General features: G+C 43.4%; 1 protein-coding gene across 5 annotated transcripts in view; it reads right to left on the bottom strand.

Annotated features, from left to right (window-relative positions):
* The window catches only part of farp2 (FERM, RhoGEF and pleckstrin domain protein 2), a 94,673-nt gene that overhangs the window by 30,387 nt on the left and 43,329 nt on the right, over positions 1 to 20,957 (bottom strand). For 3 of the 5 annotated variants that reach the window (XM_045687959.2, XM_045687960.2, XM_082957086.1), the window contains exons 8-18: positions 18,567 to 18,714; positions 18,349 to 18,444; positions 16,268 to 16,431; positions 16,002 to 16,070; positions 15,525 to 15,582; positions 14,400 to 15,072; positions 4,089 to 4,282; positions 3,626 to 3,715; positions 3,291 to 3,424; positions 678 to 759; positions 157 to 394 (exon numbers count right to left, since the gene is read on the bottom strand). In XM_045687959.2, the coding sequence (XP_045543915.1) occupies positions 157 to 394; positions 678 to 759; positions 3,291 to 3,424; positions 3,626 to 3,715; positions 4,089 to 4,282; positions 14,400 to 15,072; positions 15,525 to 15,582; positions 16,002 to 16,070; positions 16,268 to 16,431; positions 18,349 to 18,444; positions 18,567 to 18,714 (1,946 nt within the window). The remainder of the gene's footprint in view (positions 1 to 156; positions 395 to 677; positions 760 to 3,290; positions 3,425 to 3,625; positions 3,716 to 4,088; positions 4,283 to 14,399; positions 15,073 to 15,524; positions 15,583 to 16,001; positions 16,071 to 16,267; positions 16,432 to 18,348; positions 18,445 to 18,566; positions 18,715 to 20,957) is intronic. The other 2 variants (XM_045687961.2, XM_045687962.2) reach the window with 2 other exon arrangements.

Raw genomic sequence — 20,957 nt, 5'->3', positions numbered from 1 at the left:
GGTCCTCTGAGGTACCTCCCACCCATCAGCCACGTAGCAGTCTCAATGTGACAGCTCTATGGTCCTCTGAGGTACCTCCCACCCATCAGCCACGTAGCATTCTCAATGTGACAGCTCAGAGGGACCTCCCACCCATCAGCCACGTAGCATTCTCACCTCTGCAGTTGTTGTGGTCGGGGTGGTCTGGGCTGTAGTGTTTACACAGTCTCTCTAGGATCAGTTTGTAGTGCATGAGGCGTTGGATGGGCTTCAGCAGGAACGTGTTGAGAGGCAGGTAACACACCTTCTGAAGCTCAAACTCCTTATAGACCGTCTCCAGCTTCTTCAGACGCTTGGTGGCCTTCTCCAGCTCGGTCAGCACCTCGTCATGTTTCTGCAGGTAGCTGGTGAACTCCTGAGGAGAGAAGCAGGAACAACAAGCTGAAAGCAGGGATCCCTTTATAAAACACGGTAATGGTCTGAGTTAGTGTGGACGCCGTGTTAAAAAAAAAATCACTTCCCTTTTCTAACTTAATGTAAACAGATGCAGTGCTAAGCTTACACATGACAACGGAGTTAAGACGGTTTATCCCATCACTTTCCATCCCTGTTTTGTACAGCAGCAGTCTCCCATCTGACTATAGTGTGTAGCAGTAACCCGTCTGAACAACCAGGTGGTGACAGGAAGCCAGTCTCACCTTGAGAGCACACATGTTCCTCAGCATGACGTCGCCAATCCTCTGGTAGTCTCCCTTCACATGAGCGTTAGAGCGTCCCTCCCTGGTCACAAACAACCCCCCCCCCCAAAAAAACAATTATACATTTGACTACATACTGTAGCTTTGACAGTAAAAAAAAAAAAAAAAAAGGTCTCAACTTTTTTAAATTAAATAGGATTGCTGCGTTCCATTTTTCAGTGTTTGCCGTACTCTTCCCTTTCTCAGAAAGCTTAGTATAACATAGATCTTCTTTTGATAAGATTACCACAGCATTCGTCTAATGTTTTATATATGTAGATTACCACAGCATTAGTCTTTTATATATGTAGATTACCACAGCATTAGTCTAATGTTTTATATATGTAGATTACCACAGCATTAGTCTTTTATATATGTAGATTACCACAGCATTAGTCTAATGTTTTATATATGTAGATTACCACAGCATTCGTCTAATGTTTTATATATGTAGATTACCACAGCATTAGTCTTTTATATATGTAGATTACCACTGCATTAGTCTAATGTTTTATATATGTAGATTACCACAGCATTAGTCTAATGTTTTATATATGTAGATTACCACAGCATTAGTCTAATGTTTTATATATGTAGATTACCACAGCATTAGTCTTTTATATATGTAGATTACCACAGCATTAGTCTAATGTTTTATATATGTAGATTACCACAGCATTAGTCTAATGTTTTATATATGTAGATTACCACAGCATTAGTCTAATGTTTTATATATGTAGATTACCACAGCATTAGTCTGTTTTATATATGTAGATTACCACAGCATTAGTCTAATGTTTTATATATGTAGATTACCACAGCATTAGTCTAATGTTTTATATATGTGGATTACCACAGCATTAGTCTAATGTTTTATATATGTAGATTACCACAGCATTAGTCTTTTATATATGTAGATTACCACAGCATTAGTCTAATGTTTTATATATGTAGATTACCACAGCATTCGTCTAATGTTTTATATATGTAGATTACCACAGCATTAGTCTTTTATATATGTAGATTACCACTGCATTAGTCTAATGTTTTATATATGTAGATTACCACAGCATTAGTCTAATGTTTTATATATGTAGATTACCACAGCATTAGTCTAATGTTTTATATATGTAGATTACCACAGCATTAGTCTTTTATATATGTAGATTACCACAGCATTAGTCTAATGTTTTATATATGTAGATTACCACAGCATTAGTCTAATGTTTTATATATGTAGATTACCACAGCATTAGTCTTTTATATATGTAGATTACCACTGCATTAGTCTAATGTTTTATATATGTAGATTACCACAGCATTAGTCTAATGTTTTATATATGTAGATTACCACAGCATTAGTCTAATGTTTTATATATGTAGATTACCACAGCATTAGTCTTTTATATATGTAGATTACCACAGCATTAGTCTAATGTTTTATATATGTAGATTACCACAGCATTAGTCTAATGTTTTATATATGTAGATTACCACAGCATTAGTCTAATGTTTTATATATGTAGATTACCACAGCATTAGTCTGTTTTATATATGTAGATTACCACAGCATTAGTCTAATGTTTTATATATGTAGATTACCACAGCATTAGTCTAATGTTTTATATATGTGGATTACCACAGCATTAGTCTAATGTTTTATATATGTAGATTACCACAGCATTAGTCTTTTATATATGTAGATTACCACAGCATTAGTCTTTTATATATGTAGATTACCACAGCATTAGTCTAATGTTTTATATATGTAGATTACCACAGCATTAGTCTAATGTTTTATATATGTAGATTACCACAGCATTAGTCTAATGTTTTATATATGTAGATTACCACAGCATTAGTCTAATGTTTTATATATGTAGATTACCACAGCATTAGTCTAATGTTTTATATATGTAGATTACCACAGCATTAGTCTAATGTTTTGCATATGTAGATTACCACAGCATTAGTCTTTTATATATGTAGATTACCACAGCATTAGTCTTTTATATATGTAGATTACCACAGCATTAGTCTAATGTTTTATATATGTAGATTACCACAGCATTAGTCTAATGTTTTATATATGTAGATTACCACAGCATTAGTCTAATGTTTTATATATGTAGATTACCACAGCATTAGTCTAATGTTTTATATATGTAGATTACCACAGCATTAGTCTAATGTTTTATATATGTAGATTACCACAGCATTAGTCTAATGTTTTATATATGTAGATTACCACAGCATTAGTCTAATGTTTTATATATGTAGATTACCACAGCATTAGTCTAATGTTTTATATATGTAGATTACCACAGCATTAGTCTAATGTTTTATATATGTAGATTACCACAGCATTAGTCTAATGTTTTATATATGTAGATTACCACAGCATTAGTCTAATGTTTTGTATATGTAGATTAGCCTGTTTTATATATGTAGATTACCACAGCATTAGTCTAATGTTTTGTATATGTAGATTAGCCTGTTTTATATATGTAGATTACCACAGCATTAGTCTAATGTTTTGTATATGTAGATAAATGTGAGGAGAGCAGCACTGACCATAAAGCTAGTCTCTGGTCGATCTCCTTGAGGAATCCCCGGTGGAACTCGTAAATGGGGTCGATGTTGGAGAACAGCAGGGCCATCAGACCCTCTGGCATGGCGTTCTCTTTGATCACAGCACTGCGGAACCACTGACAGAAGACAAGAGAAAAAGGACACGCACATTTTAGCATTAGAACACAAGCCTTGTTCCAGATCTGTTTGCGCTGTGTAGCATATTCTTATGGAAAGACGGCACAAACTGATCTGGGACCAGGCTACCGCAGCAAAAAAAAAAAAACATAAATCTGAACACAGCCATAGATGAAACACACACTGCGTGTATCGCTCACCACTGTGATGACCTCTAGGTCTTTCAGGTAGGTCCTCTCTGTGGTTAGAATCTCTTTGGCAATGAAGTAGGCCTTGTCGGTGGGATATCGCTGAGGAACGAGACCATCAGGTCATGTCAACACTGGATACACACAGTATTCAGCTAATAATCAAAACAGCTTTATGGAAAATATGGCTCATAAGTTTAAAATAAAAGTGAATTTGACCCTGATAAATTTCATGCAACATTACTGTGTAAAGCACAGGCTTTCAAAAACAACGTGTATGGAACTCTGGAGACGATTTAAAATCTATTTATTTTAAGAGGAAAGGACAGTTTGTTATCTCTTACAATTATGATTTAACAAAAATTCACACCCAATCACCATGTAAAAAAAAAATGATCCACCTAAAACAAAATGTGATTGAATGATCGGTTGATTAATGAATCAACTGACAGATCAATAGAGGCAGGCAGTGTACCTTCCTCCTGCCCTCCTCCTCCTCCTCCTCTAGCCTGTTGGTGCCCACCTCACTCAGGATGGGGCTCTGTAGGGGCGAAGGGGCCTGGCCCGCCCCCGGGAGACTCAGCGTAGACATCTGGAAGGAGGGGGACAGGCAGAGGGGAGAGCTCTTGGAGCTGAACGGGGAGAGCTGGGGGCTGTCCATAGAGGACCCTGGGAGAGGGGAAAGAGCAACAACAAAAAACACGTCAAACTATGAATTACATTTCAAAATGTGTCTATACAAATTCAAAATCATTGAATTCATATTCCATCTCTGCTGCACACTATATATACACACACAGATGCATGTGGACACCCCTTCAAATTAGTGGATTCAGCTATTTCAGCCACTCCCGTTGCTGACAGGTAAACATCGAGCACACAGCCATGCAATTTCCAGATAAAAACATTGGCAGTACTGAACAGCTTAGTGACTTTCAACATGGCCCCATCAATACAATGCAACCTTTCCAACAAGTCAGTTAGTCAAATTTCTGCCCTGCCAGTGCTGCCCCAGTCAACTCTAAGTGCTGTTATTGTGAAGTGAAAACGTCTATGAGCAACAACGACTCAGCCGCGAAGTTGTAGGCCACACAAGATCACAGACCGGGACCACCGAGAGCTGAAGGGCGTAGCGTGTGAAAATCATCTGTCCTCGATTGCAACACTCACTACCGAGTTCCAAACTGCCACTGGCAGCAACGTCAGCACAAGAACTGTTCGTCAGGAGCTTCATGAAATGGGTTCCCATGGCCGAGCAGCCGCACACAAGCCTAAGATCCCCATGGGTAATGTCAAGTGTGGGCTAGAGTCTCTGTAAAGCTCACACCATTGGACTCTGGAGCAGTGGAAACCTACTCTGGAGTGATGAATCACGCTTCACCATCTGACAGTCTGACGGATGAATCTGGGTTTGGCGTCTGCCAGGAAAACTCTACCTGGCCCAATACATTGCGCCAACTGTAAAGTTTGGTGGAGGAGAAATAATGGTCTGGGCTGTTTTTCATGGTTTGGGCTCCTTAGTTCCAGTGAAGGGAGATCTTGAAGGCCCTTTCCTGTTTCAGCATGACAATGCCCCCATGCACATAGTGAGGTCCATACAGAAATGCTTTGTCGAGATCGATGTGGAAGGACTTGACTTGTCTGCACAGAGCCCTGACTTCAACCCCATCGAAGACCTTTGGGATGAATTGGAACGCCGACTGCGAACCAGGCCTAATCTCCCAACATCAGTGCCCGACCTCACTAATGCTGTTGTGGCTGAATGGAAGCAAGTACCCGCAGCAATGATCCAACATCTAGTGGAAAGCCTTCCCAGAAGAGTGGAGGCTGTTATAGCAGCAAAGGGGGGACCAATTCCATATTAATGCCCCTGATTTTAGAAGGAGATGTTCTACGAGCAGGTGTCCACATACTTTTGGTAATGTAGTGAATATATCAAACCCATGTATGAGACAGACAACACTTAAGGAGTACCGCATCATCTCTCTGTTATCCCAAACAAAATATTTCTCTCTACACACAGCATGAGTGAAAACAACACACGAGAACATGACATTAAAATAAGCTTGTATATTTGTAAATGAATCCCACAGGAGGCAGCAGGGAGAGCTGCTTAGGGGAACAGGAGGGATCTGCTCTATTACTGTACAAGCCTCTGCTTTGGAAAAGGTGGGAGGAACATCCAGGCAACAACAGAAAAACACAGTAGAGGGAAAGGCCACTTCATTCAGGAAATAGATACAGAACCATGGGTCAAGGATACATTTGGACCTATTTGAAAAAAAAAAAATATATAGGATTAAATATGTTAATAAAACGTTATCCCCATGACAGAACCATAAAGCAACAGGCTGTTACTGTATGACAATGTCCTGAGTCCTTCAATAGAAACAGACTGTTACTGTATGACAATGTCCTGTGTCCTTCAATAGAAACAGGCTGTTACTGTATGACAATGTCCTGTGTCCTTCAATAGAAACAGGCTGTTACTGTATGACAATGTCCTGTGTCCTTCAATAGAAACAGGCTGTTACTGTATGACAATGTCCTGTGTCCTTCAATAGAAACAGGCTGTTACTGTATGACAATGTCCTGTGTCCTTCAATAGAAACAGGCTGTTACTGTATGACAATGTCCTGTGTCCTTCAATAGAAACAGGCTGAAGGGTTCTTCAAACAAATCTTTCAATGCTCTCACACACTCTCGTTACAGTCCCACATGCTCACACACACACCCGTTACAGTCCCACATACTCTCTCTCACACACACACACACACACACACGGTTTGACATGAATAGAGAAAGATAATGGCCCCCACATTTTTTCTCTCAAGCCATTGTTTTCAGAGCTGCAGTCCGCTAGAATGATTTATCACCAGCTCTTATATGAAGCTAATTACATTAGAGAACTGAAGCTGCTTCACAAATGGCACCCTATTCCCTATGGGCCCCAGTCAAAAGTAGTGCACCCTATTCACTAATGGGTCCCACTCAAATGTAGTGCACCCTATTCCCTAATGGGCCCCTGTCAAAAGTAGTGCACCAAATACGGAATAGGGTGCCATTTGGGAAGCACCCAGTCTGCAGTGTGATGATTCCCTATTGGAGGAGTCTGCAGTCTGATGATTCCCTATTGGAGGAGTCTGCAGTGTGATGATTCCCTATTGGAGGAGTCTGCAGTGTGATGATTCCCTATTGGAGGAGTCTGCAGTGTGATGATTCCCTATTGGAGGAGTCTGCAGTGTGATGATTCCCTATTGGAGGAGTCTGCAGTGTAATGATTCCCTATTGGAGGAGTCTGCAGTGTGATGATTCCCTATTGGAGGAGTCTGCAGTGTGATGATTCCCTATTGGAGGAGTCTGCAGTGTGATGATTCCCTATTGGAGGAGTCTGCAGTGTGATGATTCCCTACTGGAGGAAGTCGAGAGAATCAAACTCCACACCAGCTAGATGTTTTGGCTGTACTCTTCCTGACAGAGCCACAGAAAGTCAGAGCTGTTCTCCCATTTCTCACAGAAGAGAAACAGAACGACAGACCAGGAAGGAGAGAAGAAAAAAAAAGATTCCTCTCCGACCTGGAAACAGTTCCCTGAGTCACGGCTCGGAACAGCCCGGCGGCGGCCTGGCAGACAGGCGGTGGTTTATAGTTTTAACTGTTTTACAGCCCCACGGGGGACAACACAGGACGGGCGGAGACTGAGGAGATAGATAGCACAGCCTGCAGTCTCTCTACACAGAAGGGGAGATAGCACAGTCTACAGCAGGGTTTCTTAACTGGCGGTCCACGGGTGGTTTTATTGTTGGACATAAAGACTGTACAACACCAGGAAATCGGCTCCAAGTGATTTTAATTTTGGAAATCTGTTCCCAAATATTCCCGCACACTGAGAGACGTGATCATATACTAATGTAAACAAGGTTTGAAATGATTGTTTTGGTCAGACATATTTGTTTGGACTTCTTGAGGTCAACTTCAGTCTACCACTTATTTGTAATTATGTTCCGGCCCCTGAGCATCCACTCAAGAAAAAAGATTTATAAAATCGGGCCGTGGCTGAATCTAGTTGATGATCCCTGGTCTACAGCCTCAGCAGATGGAGAGGAGTGGGGGGGGGGGGGGGGGGGGGGGGGGGGGGGCAGTCCAGTCACAGGAAGGGGGGAGTGGAGATGGACAGTCCAGTCACAGGAAGGGGGGAGTGAGGATGGACAGTCCAGTCACAGGAAGGGGGGAGTGAGGATGGACAGTCCAGTCACAGGAAGGGGGGAGTGAGGATGGACAGTCCAGTCACAGGAAGGGGGGAGTGAGGATGGACAGTCCAGTCACAGGAAGGGGGGAGTGGGGATGGACAGTCCAGTCACAGGAAGGGGGGAGTGGGGATGGACAGTCCAGTCACAGGAAGGGGGGAGTGGGGATGGACAGTCCAGTCACAGGAAGGGGGGAGTGGGGATGGACAGTCCAGTCACAGGAAGGGGGGAGTGGGGATGGACAGTCCAGTCACAGGAAGGGGGGAGTGGGGATGGACAGTCCAGTCACAGGAAGGGGGGAGTGGGGATGGACAGTCCAGTCACAGGAAGGGGGGAGTGGGGATGGACAGTCCAGTCACAGGAAGGGGGGAGTGGAGATGGACAGTCCAGTCACAGGAAGGGGGGAGTGGGGATGGACAGTCCAGTCACAGGAAGGGGGGAGTGGGGATGGACAGTCCAGTCACAGGAAGGGGGGAGTGAGGATGGACAGTCCAGTCACAGGAAGGGGGGAGTGAGGATGGACAGTCCAGTCACAGGAAGGGGGGAGTGAGGATGGACAGTCCAGTCACAGGAAGGGGGGAGTGGGGATGGACAGTCCAGTCACAGGAAGGGGGGAGTGGGGATGGACAGTCCAGTCACAGGAAGGGGGGAGTGGGGATGGACAGTCCAGTCACAGGAAGGGGGGAGTGGGGATGGACAGTCCAGTCACAGGAAGGGGGGGGGAGTTGGGGTTTGCTGTGTGGAATGACTTGGCAGAGAGCCTGTCTAAACAGGGAGCATGTGCACACACACAGGCTGTGGAATGTAGTATTTGAGGAGCACCCCTAGGGCTCTGGTTAACAGTAGTGCACTATATAGGAAATAGGGGGCTACTTGGAACACAGCCTAGATTAAAACAAGGAACATGTGTTTTGTATTCTCTAATTCTAAACAAAGCAGACAGCTCCTGCATTTTAAGCCCCAGATAAAGCCCTAATCCTAAACGACATGCTCTGGCCAGGCACAGTGGTTACACAAAACCATAGGAATGATAGTGACATGTAACATTAAAAAAATGTTAGCAATTTCCGAAAGTATATAGAATTGAAGATCAAATATCTCCCCCAACCTAGATACTGTTATTAATGTATTTTTTGACCTAGTAACCAGAGGGACCTATTGAGATTGTGGTGTACTTCTCTAACTAAAGGTGTACTGGACCAGGTAACCACCAGCCCGTTCACCACCTGAGTGTGAGAGTGTGGTCCACAGCGCTAGTGTCTAACTAAACACTGCAACGTAAGAGGGTTCAGGGTAGCTGCTTGAGGGTTAGAGGGTTTGAGGTAGGGTTAAGGTGGAGCGAGGACAAGGTGAATTGGTCCATCCAAATTCATCTCTCTAAAGCCTCTAGCGTGCAGATGCCACTTCTAGCATTCCTCCTCCTGGACAAGGTGAAGAGTCAGCAAGTCAGTCTCAGTGGGATGAAAAGGCAGGTTTTAGCTGTAGCTAAAAATCCATCACTTTAAACAGTATTAAAATCAACACTTTGTTGTCGGGACCATCTTTTTATGCAATCTTGTGTTTCAAATGTTCATTTAACAATATCCACTAACATGGAAAAGAAAATTCTCCAGTTGATGACTGTCAAATTCAGTAGAGGATTATTCAAATTCCAAAGCCACAGAATTGATCACCAAAACGTCTCCTGCACATGATTCTCTGCTTCCTTGATTGAAAGTAAAATCAACAAAATGTCTCAAATAAATTTTAAGTCTGACATTTAAAAAAAGGTACCCAAAAGTGATTACTTTATTCTTAAGAGGAGAAAAAAAACATACAAAAACGTAAGAGTACACTTTGTTTAGAATCAGTAACCATACATGTTCATTAAGAAATGTGTGTTGCATTATTTGATGCCATTATAAGTGCCAGTTGCAAGCTACAGTAGATCAAAAGCTAGGTGAATAATTGTCTCTTAGTACACCATGCACTTGATTCAAGAGAGGTGGGGGGGGGGGGGTGAATCTGCAGGCCACGAATCAAAGCTACAATGTTCTAACAGAGGCCAACAACCGCAGGTCAAACATCTATGAGTGGAAATGCAAAGGTCTCCATCTGTGCATTTGTTTTGTTTTTGTGTGTGTTTTCTGGGTATTTGAACTTTGACCCCGACTCCCTCTAGGAGGCTCAGAGGACTGCTGTTTTACTCACTTGTGATGGTAGAGAGCGAGGCTCCGCAAGCACACTTCTATGAACCCTTTTACGAAGGGGAGGGGGAGGAGGGGAAAATGAACGTGTAAGTTCTAGGCATTCGACCAAAATGACAATGAGAACCTGGGTTGTAGAGTTTTTAGAAAAGACAAACTATGTAGCGTAGCCGTTTTACTCAACAGGTGAAATATTAGTTGGCTTTCTTGATCGCCAAGTGGTTTTAAAAAAAATTAAAAGTACCCAGTCCCCCCCCCCCCATTTTTACATTCATGTAAAAAATCACACAAATATTTAAAAACAATCTTTAAAATTCACCTCTAAGCATCAGCGATCCATTATATGAATACATATTAAGTGAATGAGTCAAACAATAAGGCTAAAGGAATTGAGCAACATTAGTCAAAACAGTACAACTTAAGGTCCATAGACTACAGCCGGATTAGAATCGCCACGCCGACAACGTGAATTAAAAATTTAAAAAATAAAATAAAATAAAAAAATAAAACGCTCAATGTGCCACTTGAGCAAAGCACTTTAAACCCCAAGTCTGCTCTGGATAAGAGCGTCTGCTGAATGACATAAAAACGTGTAAATAACCTTCAGAGTGAGCAGACTCTACCGTGCTACAGAAGACAAATAGATTGTGTTCTAAACGCACTGAAACAGAACAGTTTGCGTTGCAGAACGCCAAGTCAGAGGCCTTTGGGCAGATTAAAGCTAGCTGCTTCAAATGACAGGAAATTAAAAAAAATGGGACTTGGGGAGTTTAGATTGATGATGTAATTTCCTCCTCATGACAAAGTAGAGAAACACTCCACTGACTCCATTTCCATGGTTACGCCCCAAACGGCACCCTATTCCCCATGTAGTGCACTACTTTTGACCAAGGCCCATCGTGCACTAAGTAGGGAATATGGTGCCATTTGGGACTCATCCCTATGTCGATTCAACAGGACTTTATTTACCATGGCACCTAGTCAATTGTTTCTCCACACTGTTCCACTGTTCCCTACTTCGATCCAAACAGAAACCCAACACATATCTGTGGCTTGGACGTCAACACCACAATACGTCACTGGACCCACTATGGTAACGGCTACGGCTGCATACCAGTTCATTCATCAAATTATATAAGAAAAAAAGAAAAAAATGAACTGCTAAGACGAATCTCAAAATGGCAGGTTATACAAGATTAAGGACCAAAGTGAGAAAAGTCCCTTGTTGTTACTGCGGCTGTTAGTGTTATTCTCTTGAAGTGCCTCAGCCGCCGCTATAGGAAGTGATTATAGACTGTGTATAAAACCTCATGCAACATGTTTACAGTAAACGATCAGATGAAGTAACAGATACAAGGAGCTTTTAAAAATCACTTCCAGCACAATGATATGGTGACAATAGTAAAACTTCATTTTCATCACTCTGTTCAAGAACTTCATTGATTCCCCATGATTTTCACTGAAAGAATATAAACCAGGTTAAGTATAAATGCTTCTTACGGTTTACTGAGGGCTTCTATCTTTACTTATAGTACATTAAGACATCTAAACAGTTTGTAATCTATTGGCATACTAGCTACTGTTATTACTGAAGCAGAAACGTCATATATTTTGTTACATGGGTTTGTTAAAAGTACATTCACGTTGTTGGCTGTGGTGTGTATAACATTGCCTCAGCAGTACACTGCCTACATTCTTTAAACTGAAATCTACACCGACTCAAATCTACCATGTGCTTGTGTCTTGTTTCATTCGTCTACGTCTTTACTTCATCAATCTCAACAGGACGTAAAAACCTCTGCGATATGAAGGCCTAGGAAGTGGGTTAACTGCCTTGTTCAGGGGCAGAACGATATAGCCTAATACTCTGTTAACCCGGTACACCTAACATGAACCCCAGACTGAGGCTGTGTGTTACTCAAGACAGACGTGGTAACGGACAGGAGAGTCAAGGTTATTATGGACCAGCAGATGTCTAAATGGAACAAAATCTTAAAGAAAAGTAGTAGCATGATATAAAGGCTCTAGAAAAACACATATTGTAGTGTCTTTATAGGAGGGCCCTGGTCAAAAGTAGTGCACTATGTAGGGAATAGAGTGCCATATGGCTCTGGTCAAAAGTCGTGCACTATGTAGGGAATATGGGGTCATTTGGGATGCATCTAATGTTGAATTTCTAACTTTAGCAGCAGTCTGCTATATATCTGTACGTTATAACAGTCCCCGAGGCCTGTATAACCTCTTTCAGACAGAGAATACACTGACATACTACTAGACTATGCTACACCAATGAAGGATCAGCATTGAGTTCGTTACTACCCCTGAGATCTGAGTGGTATGACACAAATATTCATCTTTGACTCACAAAAAGCATGTGACAAATCACAGATTGTTGCCTACTATTTTAAATGTAAATTTAAGACATGTTTTTTTTTTTTTTTAAAGTAAAATACTATACGTTAGGAAAAGTGCTGTTAAAAATTAAAAATCAAATTTACTTTTAGGGGTGTTAAATTTAGACAAAGAACGCATATATTCAAGTCAAAGAGACGGCTAGAGCCTGAATCCCCTGAATCAAAATCGATTATATTTAAAATGATATATTTAAAATCAAAGCTGTATTAAGTCTGAACCTACATCCATGCAGGTTACAAGATTGAACCTCAACAATGGTGAAGTAATATATTCTTCAGAATGCCAGACAATCAATACTAAATCAGCTGTAGAAAAATTCTCCTCCCAACATTCACGTCGCAAATACATTTTTATGTCTTATTCTGAATAGGCAGCACGTGTCTTGAAAACATAAGAAATATATATATATTTTTTTAAAGTAAACGATTAAGGAATCGAAATGCAAAGCACCTAACACTATACAGCTGTGACAGAAGGCCAAATCAAAGCACGGTCTAAGACTGAAGCGTAGCGGTACGGAAGAGTGGACAAAGAATAGAGTCACCATAAATGGTACCGACAGATTCAAAACCACAAACAACTTTAGAGCAATTGCTGTATGCTAGTGGGATATAATAGCAACCGTATCCCATCCACTCTCCAATTATTAAGTTAAGCCACATAGGCAAGCATATTATATTTGTTCTATCCCTGCACTCGACCACTTAAGACTTCAGTATTGTGCTCTTACTGTTACTGAGCCGTGCTGTGCAACATGAGCTGACGGCTGTAATGCCAGACCACTGTTACGAGGCATAAAAGGTCTTAAAATATCCTGTTTCAATAACAAGCATGGACAGCACCCAAAAGCAGAGCTAGAGGGAGAACAGTCATTAGCAGGTATGATGTCTGGGTAAGTGCTGCAATTGATCTGTTTAAAAAAGGTCAAATGTGACTGGCTGCCCAGTAAAGGTAAATGTGACTGGCTGCCCAGTAAAGGCAAATGTGACTGGCTGCCCAGTAAAGGCAAATGTGACTGGCTGCCCAGTAAAGGCAAATGTGACTGGCTGCCCAGTAAAGGCAAACGTGACTGGCTGCCCAGTAAAGGCAAATGTGACTGGCTGCCCAGTAAAAAGGCATCAAATGAGTGAGAAGTGGGTGGGCCGTTCGCCAATCTCAAAATGAAAGATTCAAATCTGATTCAAAATGTTCCGCGAATATTCAAATCTTCGCCAAAACCACAATAATATTTCGTAACGTTAGCTAAGTAAGTAGTGTGACTGCCTATATAGGGCCTTCACATGTTAATGTGGGGGTCCACCAGAGGATTCCCCGGGGGCTAGGGTTTCCCCCAGGGCTAGGGCCTTCACATGTTAATGTGGGGGTCCACCAGAGGATTCCCCCAGGGCTAGGGCCTGCAGGTCATGACACTGCAAAAGGAACCCTTCCACCCCGCCAGGCCCTTCAGCTAGGGGGTTGCTATAGAACAGGTTCTGCTCAGGGGGCAGGCCGCTGTCTGAACCCCAGTCGGAGTCAGAATCGTCGCTGCCGTTAGCAGACCCCTCCGTGGCCGTAGGAGGATAGCTGAGGTGCTCTAGTTGCTCCACTAGGTCGCTGAACTGCACCGCCGAGCTAGTCTCCGAGCGGACTGAGTATGCCGGGAAGTTAACCATGGAGCTAGCCTCGGACGGGTTGTCAGAGCCCGGGAGGCGGAGGGAGGAGGAGAAGTCTGGCCCGTCGAAGCCCAGAGACCGGGAGTCACCTGCGGAACTAAGCCCCAGGTTGTCAAGGGAACTACACTCCGACCTGTTGTTAACCAGAGAGCTGGTCTCGGAGCGACCAACAACGCTGTGGTCAGAGAAGAGGTTAGTGTTTCTGTTCAGGTCCTCCAGACCCAGACTGACGCCCCTGGTTTTAGTGAGGTCACCACCACCACCCTCTGTATAACCGCCATACTGACCCCACTTCTCCTCATAGCCGTAATAGGCCTCGGCCCCGCCGCCGTAGAACGACATCTCAGAGGGGTCGTCATCTATGAACTCCTCTGTGACATGGAGCTGGGTGTTAGCCAATGGGAACAGGGGCTTCTGCCTGGCTCGGAGAAGCTCCGCCTCAAACACATCAGCTGAGAGGAACACTCTCTTCTCCTCCCCTCCTCCTCCTCCTCCTCCCCCCCTGCACATCGACCCCCATCCCCCACCCTTCTCACTATCCTCATTGCCATTTTGGGAGGGTTGCTGCTGCGGATGGGAAGCTCTACTCTCTACACACACAGACGAGGGGTTGCAGTCTCCTGCCGCCGGGTAACTTGGGGCACCTTGTGAGAAGGCGTGGTGACATGGGGGGATGCCGGTGGCCTTGTGGGGGTCCTCCTTCGCTGGGGGGCTGGAGGGCCTGGCCAGCTGTGGGGGCAGGAGCTGGGTCTGTTGCTGCTGGGGAGGAAGCTGTGGAGACTGGGCCTGTCTCTGGGGAGGAGGCTGTGAAGACTGGGCCTGGCTCTGGGGAGGAGGCTGTGGAGACTGGGTCTGGGGCTCCGGACGTAGGGGGGAGCTGGAGACATGTATGGAGTGGAAGGACCCGGTCGCAGAGGACGGGGAACCTGGCGCCCGCAGGCTGTCATTGAACGACAACGTCTGAAAAGACATGAAAGAAAGAGGAGAGATGGGGGAGAGAGGGTTCCATTAGTTTCCAACGACTCTGTACCTCCTTCCTAAAATTCTTTAGCCTGTCGGAAAGACTCCTCACTAACCCTGTCGTCGGAAAGACTCCTCACTAACCCTGTCGTCGGAAAGACTCCTCACTAACCCTGTCGTCGGAAAGACTCCTCACTAACCCTGTCGTCGGAAAGACTCCTCACTAACCCGGTCAGAAAGACTCCTCACTAACCCGGTCAGAAAGACTCCTCACTAACCCTGTCGTCAGAAAGACTCCTCACTAACCCTGTCGTCAGAAAGACTCCTCACTAACCCTGTCGTCAGAAAGACTCCTCACTAACCCTGTTGTCAGAAAGACTCCTCACTAACCCTGTTGTCAGAAAGACTCACTAACCCGGTGAGAGATGCATTAGTCTTGTAATCCCACTGACCTGTTTAGGCACATCGGGGGCCAGGGAGCGAGTTGACATCCTCACCTTACTGTTCCTCCTGTCAGATAGACAGGAGACCACATGAGAGTTAAACAGAGGTCAAAGACACAGAGAGACAGACCACATGAGAGTTAAACAGAGGTCAAAGACACAGAGAGACAGACCACATGAGAGTTAAACAGAGGTCAAAGACACAGAGAGACAGACCACATGAGAGTTAAACAGAGGTCAAAGACACAGAGAGACAGACCACATGAGAGTTAAACAGAGGTCAAAGACACAGAGAGACAGACCACATGAGAGTTAAACAGAGGTCAAAGACACAGAGAGACAGACCACATGAGAGTTAAACAGAGGTCAAAGACACAGAGAGACAGACCACATGAGAGTTAAACAGAGGTCAAAGACACAGAGAGACAGACCACATGAGAGTTAAACAGAGGTCAAAGACACAGAGAGACAGAGACACACACACACCTCTGATATGGTGTCCTCCTTGCTCCGCTGTCCTTGACATATTCCACTAGTTGCTTCTGGGTCCTCCCACTAAACCAGAAAGAGTCACAACACAGATACAATCAAACAACAAAAGCACGAGCCATAGAGTCTCCCATGGGTTCAAGCTGTATACTACATGGTACTCTTAACATCTGTGAAAATTTACCTCAACATAACATCCATTTCATTTTTTATTTTTTTTTACAAAATCTACCTCCGTATGATTCAGCAGAAAGCAGAGATACCTGTATCTGAACGACGATCCCCTACTAAAGAGAATGGCTTTGGACTTGGGCTGCGGCTGATCCAAGAGGCGGAAGAAAGAGTGATGTTCCACACAGTTCTTCCAGAAGATCTTACACTGGTCCCGACTGACCATCTGGAATTCTAGGGTATCCTGATGTGGCCCCTACAATTAAATATGGCCTTTATTTTAAAATTAAATACATTGAACAATATGTACATATAGTCATTGAGGATAGTTGAAAGCAGGAATTAAAACAGTTATTCCCAAAGTGGTCCAATAAAATATTACTTGAATGCTAACGTTTACTCATGGATGATTGCTGTAAACACGTACAGTGCATTTGGAAAGTATTCTCACCCCTTTGACTTTATCCACATTTTGTTACGTTACAGCCTTATTCTAAAATGGATGAAAATGAATTAAAATCCTAAATCTACACACAATACCCCATAATGACAAAATGAAAAACAGGTTTTTATAAATGTTTGCAAATGTATTAAAATATATATATTTTTAAACGTATTTACATAAGTACTCAGACCCTTTGCTATGAGACTTGAAATTGAGCTCAGGTGCATCCTGTTTCCATTGATCATCCTTGAGATGTTTCTACTTGATTGGAGTCCACCTGTGGTAAATTCAATTGATTGGACATGATTTGGAAAGGCACACACCTGTCTATATAAGGTCCATAGTTGACAGTGCATGTCAGAGCCAAAACCAAACCATGAGGTTGAAGGAATTGTCCGTAGAGCTCAGAGACAGGATTGTGTCGAGACACAGATCTGGGGAAGGGTACCAAAACATTTCTGCAGCATTGACGGTCCCCAAGAACACAGTGGCCTCCATCTTTCTTAAATTGAGTTTGGAACCACCAAGACTCCTCCTAGAGCTGGCCGCTCAGCCAAACTGAGCAATCAGGGAATAAGGGCCTTGGTCAGGGAGGTGACCAAGAAACCTGATGGTCACTCTGACAGAGCTCCAGAGTTCCTCTGAGGAGATGGGAGAACATTCCAGAAGGACAACCATCTCTGCAGCACTCCACCAATCAGGCCTTTAGTCAGGATCGAGGGAAAGACGAAGAGCAAAGTACAGAGAAATCCTTGAGAAAAACCACCAGAGCGCCCAGGACATCAGACTGGGGTGAAGGTTTACCTTCCAAAAGGACAACAACCCAAAGCACACAGCCAAGACAATGCAGGAGTGGCTTCAGGACAAGTCTCTGAATGTCCTTGAGTGGCCCTGCCAGAGACCAGACTTGAACCAGTTCAAACATCTCTGGAGAGACGCTCCCCATCCAACCTGACAGAGCTTGAGAGGATCTGCAGAGAAGAATGGGAAAAACACCCAAATACAGGTGTACCAAGCTTGTAGTGTCATACCCAAGATGACTCAAGGCTGTAATCACTGCCAAAGGTGCTTCAACAAAGTACTGAGTAAAGGGTTTGAATACTTATGTAAATGTGATATTTGCAAAAATGTCTAAAAACCTGTTTTTACTTCGTCATTATGGGGGTATTGTGTGTAGATTGATGAGGGGAAAAATGTTGTTTTTAAAAAAAAATCCATTTTAGAATAAGGCTGTAACGTAACAAAATGTGGAAAAAGTGAAGGGGTCTGAATACTTTCCAAATGCACTGTATATGGTTAGACCTTGGCACAGATTACCTTCAGCCCATTGGGATAAAAAAAAACAAAAAAAAACAGATACCTTTACATAGATTTGTAAAGACAGATTTCTACTTTTTTCTTGTACAGGGTAGAGTACAACGCCAGACACTCTGGATGCCACTCAATTAGCCTATTTGTGTTGAATCTACAGACGCTACATCCATCTTTGGACTTATGAATTAATGATACAGGTAAAATGCCAAAGTTAAACATGGTTAAAACTATAATTTTGATATCATGGATGGTCAATCTTTTCATCCATAGCTCTGTCTATAAATTCTAGAGTGGTTACATTTCTTCAGCCCCATCCCTCAGTTTTTTACCAAAACAGGGGCAGCGAGAACACTTCATTTTTTTTTCAACCGCTGATTGCCTCCAATGCTTTGATGACAGAAATACAGTACTCACATGAACCTCTGGGTATAACTTGATCAGGAAGCGTTTCCTCTTGAAGCTCAGTTTTCGGATCTTGGACCAATTGAAAGTATTTATTTTGGTGTTACCCTGAGAGAAAATGAGACAGAAGACGAAAATCTGAAACCTGAGGGATGAGGCCTCGGGTGCATTCTCAGGGGTGGAGCGAGGTGTGTGTGTGTGTGTGTGTCAGCAGTAAAACTACTAGTCACCTGGAAGACCTGCAGGCCTATGTGAGCCACGGCCAGATTGATCTTCGTTCCCTCGCGATCGGCTGCTGGGTGGAAGCGGACGCCGTACATCTCCAGTTTACGGGCGATCTCCAGAACCTGAAAGTCTGAGTCGGCTGGAGTCTGCCCGCTGGGGGGAGAGAGACACAGGGGAAGTTCCATTCACTTCAGGTCAATGAAAGTTTGTCTTTGGAATGATGGTATGGCACCGATTTTGGAACCTTGGCAACAAGAATGTCTATTAGCCGGTTCCATCCCTGGTTCACTTTATTGGTCTTATTCATGAATTTGTCTCATATGAGTGAGGGTATGGATGAACTGAATATTAACAGTCTACTGGGTATTAAAACCTATAGAAAGATCAGAGAGAACGGCTGGCTGGCTGGCTGTTGAACTTACAAAATGGCTGACGTGTCAACATGGGTTGTGATGATTTTCCTGAGAAGAGGAGTTACTCTAGCAATAAAAAGACAATGACTGTAAATCCCCCGAAAGCTCCCCTCCCAGCCCTAAACTCTTAAAGGACTTAAACAAAAACATGTCAAAATGTTTGACTAACAACATGTTGGAGAAGAGGAAAAGCCATCCAATCGCCAATCATCTGAATGTTTTCTTGTCGAGCGCACGCGTGCGTGTACAAACCAATCATGATGCTCCTCTTTGGTTAGTAGGGTGGCAGTATGCCAGATCATCACCCAGCATTCTAATTTTGTTCATCCTTTAAGCTGTGAAATCTCCTTATGCCACTCCTCCTCCCCTCCTCCCCCTGCCCTCCCCCCTCCTCCTCCCCCTGCCCTCCCCCCTCCTCCTGGCTGTCTGGCTAATCAAATAGCCTGGCCTGAGCCGAGGGGGATTAGATCAGGGTGATAGGGAGGAGGCTAGGAGCCATGCACTAGCCATAGTCTGAGTCCCAAATGGCACCCTATTCCCAGTATAGTCCACTACTTTTGACCAGGGCCCATAAGCCCTATTTAAGGAATAGAATGCCATATCGGACACAGCCAGAGCTTCCTCCCCAACAGCAACAGCCAGAGCTTCCTCCCCAACAGCAACAGCCAGAGCTTCCTCCCCAACAGCAACAGCCAGAGCTTCCTCCCCAACAGCAACAGCCAGAGCTTCCTCCCCAACAGCAACAGCCAGAGGGGGAGATAACCCACCACCATGCCTGCCAACCTAGGAGCTGCTACATCAATAGCTATGTTTCCATTTACTTGTCCACTGATTGTTGTCTACATGTAGAATGTTTCCATCGAACGGTCTTGCGTCGATAAATACAGCATGACGTAACAATGTCACACCTAATTAAATGTATTTTTTTAAATGGTTGAAGTGCTTCCATTACCCTTTTAGACAAATCGACATTAATAAATTGGAGGCAGCCTGTATGCCCTCCCACCTATCTGTTTCATGTCTCAAATAGCTGGTGAAAGCCAGCATGGATAGAACACAAGAATTGGTTTGCCATGTTTTAATAATTGTCATGTTCCAACGTATCGCCACAACCTGGGCCATGGTGAAGATTTGGATGGTGAAACTTGCGTTCCGGCCAACCAGAAAAGCAAGTCGAAGAAATTAAGACATTCCCTAAAGTCAGGACGATCCCTGTCCTGCAGATACATTTTTTTATAGTCAAATGTTTTATTTAGCAAGCAGCACGTATTTAGAATTAACTTGAGTGGAGTATTATAGTATTATAATTTTAAATAAGTTAGACACCCATGTCACACATTTTTGTTGATCTTTAAAAAAATATATCCTATACATCTGTCCATTGCATATGGCGCAAAGATTTCTTCTGCAACATTGCTTTTGGGGAATAAACCTGGGTCAGTGGAAACCTGCCTATTGTGCATTCCAAATGCAATCCTATTTCCTTTTTTAGTGCACTACTTCTAACCAGGGCCTAGAGGGACGCAACCACAGTCTATAGAAAAGGAGTGGAAAGCCACTAGAAGCCCATGGGAGAGTGTTTGAACAGGCAGGCTGAAATGTGGGAAAGGGCAGTGAGCTATAACACCCAGATTACCACGAAGAGCCCTTTGAATTCTGAACAGCTACCAGACTCAACTCCTCCCAGAGACACAGTCACATTTAGTTGTCTATTGACTACGTTTGATGTGCGATTTTAAGTGTCTATGTCAGCTTTTGTCCAGTAGAAATCTCTAAGATAATGTTCCTTTTTAGGTAAAAAGTTAACACAGGTTTATGGATATCCAATAAACCCTGTTGTAATCTTATTATCAAGCTATTCAAAGCAATTTAGTGCTGCCTGAACCACTTGTAAAACAAACAAAAATATAAATCTATGTCAAAGACGACTCCAGAACATTAGATTCAAACAACAAGATGTTCAGTACTGAGGTGAAGCGGACA

The sequence above is a fragment of the Salmo salar genome, chromosome 10 (assembly GCF_965601325.2).
Source record: "Salmo salar chromosome 10, fSalSal1, whole genome shotgun sequence".
NCBI classification, from domain to species: domain Eukaryota; kingdom Metazoa; phylum Chordata; class Actinopteri; order Salmoniformes; family Salmonidae; genus Salmo; species Salmo salar.
Note: the sequence above shows the minus strand (reverse complement) of the source record. Positions and strands in the feature narration are given on the sequence as shown.